Source organism: Ctenocephalides felis, unplaced genomic scaffold (assembly GCF_003426905.1).
Source record: "Ctenocephalides felis isolate EL2017-DRISC unplaced genomic scaffold, ASM342690v1 CF-g0.4_SCAFFOLD_01170, whole genome shotgun sequence".
Classification (NCBI taxonomy): Eukaryota; Metazoa; Arthropoda; class Insecta; order Siphonaptera; family Pulicidae; genus Ctenocephalides; species Ctenocephalides felis.
The window spans coordinates 40,121,270-40,125,797 of record NW_020537324.1 but is presented as its reverse complement, the minus strand read 5'-3'; the positions used below and the strand labels follow the sequence as shown (position 1 = coordinate 40,125,797).

Here is a 4,528-nt window from a genome sequence, read left to right as displayed (position 1 = left end):
TTTTTTTTTTCTACTTTCAAATATTGTTGTTAAACAATGCTTAACTTTACTGATTTTTTGACACATCGGTGGTGGACCTTTTTAACTCCGGACCTTCATATATTACTATCTATTCCTCGATGAATTCTGGGAAATTATAACTGGGAAAATGTTATTAGACAAAATGTCCATTTAATCGATTGGATTTAATCATCCAAATTTAGGTTCTGAATTTAATAACGTAAATAAAAAATAATATAACCTATAAAATGTTTTATAAATACCAATGAGTCTCTAGGAACACTTGCGGGCCGTTTACTAACGTTTTTGTATTTAAATCAAACTACAAACAAAACTACTTACTACAATTTAATAATAATTAAATAATATTCACGTAAAACATCCTATTAAACGTAATTAAATATCATCTGTCAAAAACGTTTGACATTTGCCACCGTCCATTGTTTTATTTAAATTACGCTTCTACAAAAAATTTCAAATTGAAAATGTAAAGTTTCTACGCGATTTTGAAATATTATCTCACCTTTCCGACCAACTCTGGATTGGCACGAATTTTTCAAGGCTAAGACTGGCTAAATCGTTTAGCCGTTTTCGAGTTTTACCGAATCATTTGATCGAGAGCTCCATTTTTGTATATAAGATATATATACACATTTAATTCAATCCTATTGAAATGCATGCATTCTATGTACATGTATGTAGATTGTAGAGGATCTCTTAGCGATATATATTTCATAATCAACTCACCTGATTCTGATTGCATAATATCTAGTTCTTTCTGGTTTGAAAAACAACATGAAGAATTAAGAAGATTTCTTCCTTGCAAATTTAATTTTGAAGAATTAAATTTAGCACCTGATCTGAGACTATATTTTTTAAATGGGGTACTCGTTGAGTATTTTATTTCTCCATCTGATAAAAGCATTGTACCATCTTGTAGAAGTGACTCAATGTTAGAAGAACCTGGTTGTAGTTAATAAATTATATATATTATATATATATATATACATGTATATATATTAATCTATAATATATATATATATATATATATATATAATACATACCTATATATAATATAATATATATATATATATATATATTGTAGAGTTTCGAACAAGAATCCAAAAAGTAATAAAAAACAAACAAAAAAGTTTTTTAATAAACTATTTCTTTATTTATTTCGACGTTTCGGAACTAGGTAGTTTCCATCTTCAAGACATCTGTCAAGAAACATGATCTTGATGAGATTTAAGCAAACAATATGTTTAAGAAAAGAAAATGGATTTTTTGATTAATAAATTAGTTGAAAAAATAATGTACAGAAATATGATAATATGATCAAAATGAAAATGATAAAAATAAATGAGTGGATTATATAACAGGATCCTGTTTATTATAAAACTTTTTTTTTTTTTATTACTTTTTGGATTCTTGTCCGAAACTCTACAAAATATACACAAGTTCAAGACTCTACCATTTAATATATATATATATATATATATATATATATATATATATATATATAACAAATGTATTCTGAGTGGATAATAGATATTAATTTGGAAATATGAACAAACAACACTCTTTTTAGCACTAATTTATTAAATAATAATTTTCATAAACGTTTCGAGACTAGGTTTGTCTCATCATCAGTGTGTCATAATTTAAAATTTAAAATATGGAAACCTAAATTAGCATTATGTGTTATTCGTTACAAGTCGCTCGATACACTGTCTTCTGCCACACCAACGATCGTCGAAGTCCGAATTCTCTAATCACTTGAAAACCACTTGAAATTCAATAGTCACGCGATAGGAAAGGAAGGATTAGGGTCCAGTTGAAAAATAGATGTCGTTAGGGGAAAAAATATTCTATGAAACAAACGGTTTGTTTATAAAATTTGTTTTAAATTGTTCTAATTAAAAATGTATGTAGATATATATACATACTCATATATACAAATGTATACCCAAAGTACAAAACAACACATATACAACATGCACATACATAGATAAATACACACATATATACATACACATATATTCACATATATATACATATATATACATATATACACACATACATATATATATATACATATATACACACACATATATATATATATACATACATACAGACCTCGGGGCTGAGGAGAAACTGCTACCGGGCGCGTCTCCACGTGTGGATTGGAGAAAGCCCTCCCTGTTCTTGGCTCGCTAAGCCTGCTTAGTGGTTAGGAACATAGGGTAGGAGTGAAATAAAATAGCTACCGTGTGCAAAACTCCCCTACATGTAGGTAGGGTTGGTCACTCCACCTGGCCAAGCAAAGCGGAAGAACGTCAATGATTATGGAGAACAGTAAAGTGGAATCGTTTGAAATCGTTGTGAAAATGATTACTTAATAAATTAGAGCTAAAAAGAGTGTTGTTTGTTCATATTTCCAAATTAATATATATATATATATATATATATATATATATATATATATATGAGTAAATTTTTATAGGGCGATACATAAAAGGAAAAAAAAAGATTTATAAATTAATCTTTAATTTCAAACATTTCAACATTCAATTTAATGTCATCATCAGTGTATATATATATATATATATATATATATATTATATATATATATATATATATGTATTGATTGTTTCTTTTCCGAACAGTAAATCCAATAATAAAAACAATTTGTTTTTGAAGATGTTTAATACGACTTTCGGAACTAGGTACGTTGATGAACGTACTAGTTCCGAAACGTCGTATTAAACATCTTCAAAACAAATTGTTTTTTATTATTGGATTTACTGTTCGGAAAAGAACAATCAATATTTGAAAAATCCAGGACTTATCATTGAATATATATGTATATATATATATATATATATATATATATATATATATATATATATATATATATATATATGTATATATGTGTATATATGTGTATATGTATATGTGTACATGTATATATGTATATGTGTACACTGTACATATGTACATGTTTATAAATGTATGTTTGTATGTATATATGTATATATGTACATGTATATATATATATATGTATATATTTATATATGTACATCTGTATATATATATATATGTATATTTTTATATATATATATATATATATATATATATATATATATGTGTGTGTATATTTATATATATATATATATATATATATATATATTTATATATATATATATATATATATATACTTTTTTCTTTTTTATCTATTTAATATCTAGTTTTTATAATCTTTTCTATCTTTCATATTCTGTTTATTGTTAAGTGTTGCTGTTCTGTTAATTTTTTGTTATATCAATTTTTATACTGTTTTTAGATCGACTGACGTTGAAACGTTTGGAATTAAAGATTATTTATAAATCTTTGCCTTTTTTTTGTTTGATGTATCGCCCTCAAGAACTCACTCATATATATATATATATATATATATATATATATATATATAATATATATATATATATATATATATATATATATATATATAATTAAAAATAAATGATTTAGCATAAGTAATTTTCTTGCTAATGTGGCTTACAATTATTATTGCTTTGAAAATCTTCAGAACATTTTTTTTTATTTGAGAGTTCATTTGAAAAAAAATGTGAATTCTGTATTATATTTTCTCCATCATCTGTGAATATATTACTTTTTTTCCTTTCTTTTGTATGTAGTTCATTGTTATGTACATTTTTCTCCAATATTAAAGAAGATTCATTTAGACTTTGGGAGCAATCTCGATGCCCCAAGCTACTTATCATATATACATTTAAATCCTTGTTATTGTAATCAAATTTATTATTTGTTGCAATCAGACTAAGAAATTCACTTTCTAATTTATGTCTGAAACTATTTTTTTTAAAAGTATTGTGACAACCTGATATATTTTTACATTTAGGAAACAATGCAATTTCATCACAAATCAGCTTCTCTTGACTGTTTATTACTACAGACAATTTCTTTAAATTATTGCTAGATTCTTTATTACTATCATCAGCATATTTTAAGAAATTTCTTTCCAAATGTGATATTGATAATGATTCATTCATTTCATCTTTAAAATTATTTGATTTTAAGTCATCATTAATTTGTTTATTACATGTGAATTATTTGGAACACTGTTATTTGATTCTATACTTTGAAGAGAATTATAATCAAAAATATCAAAAGATTCAATCAAAGTATTTTTGCCTGTAGAAGTATCATGTTTTGATAAACTATTTAAGTCATTAAAAAAAACGATTAAGGCAAAAATTTGAAGGCATTGTTTCATGATATGTTTCATATTCAGTCACATTTCTATTTGCTCTAATATGTAAAGAGTTCTCACTAATAGCTGACTCAAATTCATCTTCTTTGCAAAATTTAATACTATCCATATTATCTTTCTCATTTTCTTCATAAAAACTTTTATTGTCTCTATGATAGCTTTCTTCACAATCAGAAAACAAATCAGGAGATTTGCAATATTCAATCCGATATGATACTTGCAAGTTATTAT

General features: G+C 24.8%; 1 protein-coding gene across 1 annotated transcript in view; it reads right to left on the bottom strand.

Annotated features, from left to right (window-relative positions):
- Positions 1–4,076, bottom strand: part of LOC113367223 — a 9,161-nt gene extending 5,085 nt beyond the window's left edge. The window contains exons 1-2 of the mRNA XM_026608850.1: positions 3,566–4,076; positions 748–963 (exon numbers count right to left, since the gene is read on the bottom strand). Coding sequence (XP_026464635.1) covers positions 748–963; positions 3,566–4,076 — 727 coding nt within the window. The remainder of the gene's footprint in view (positions 1–747; positions 964–3,565) is intronic.
- Positions 4,077–4,528: the final 452 nt, after the last annotated feature.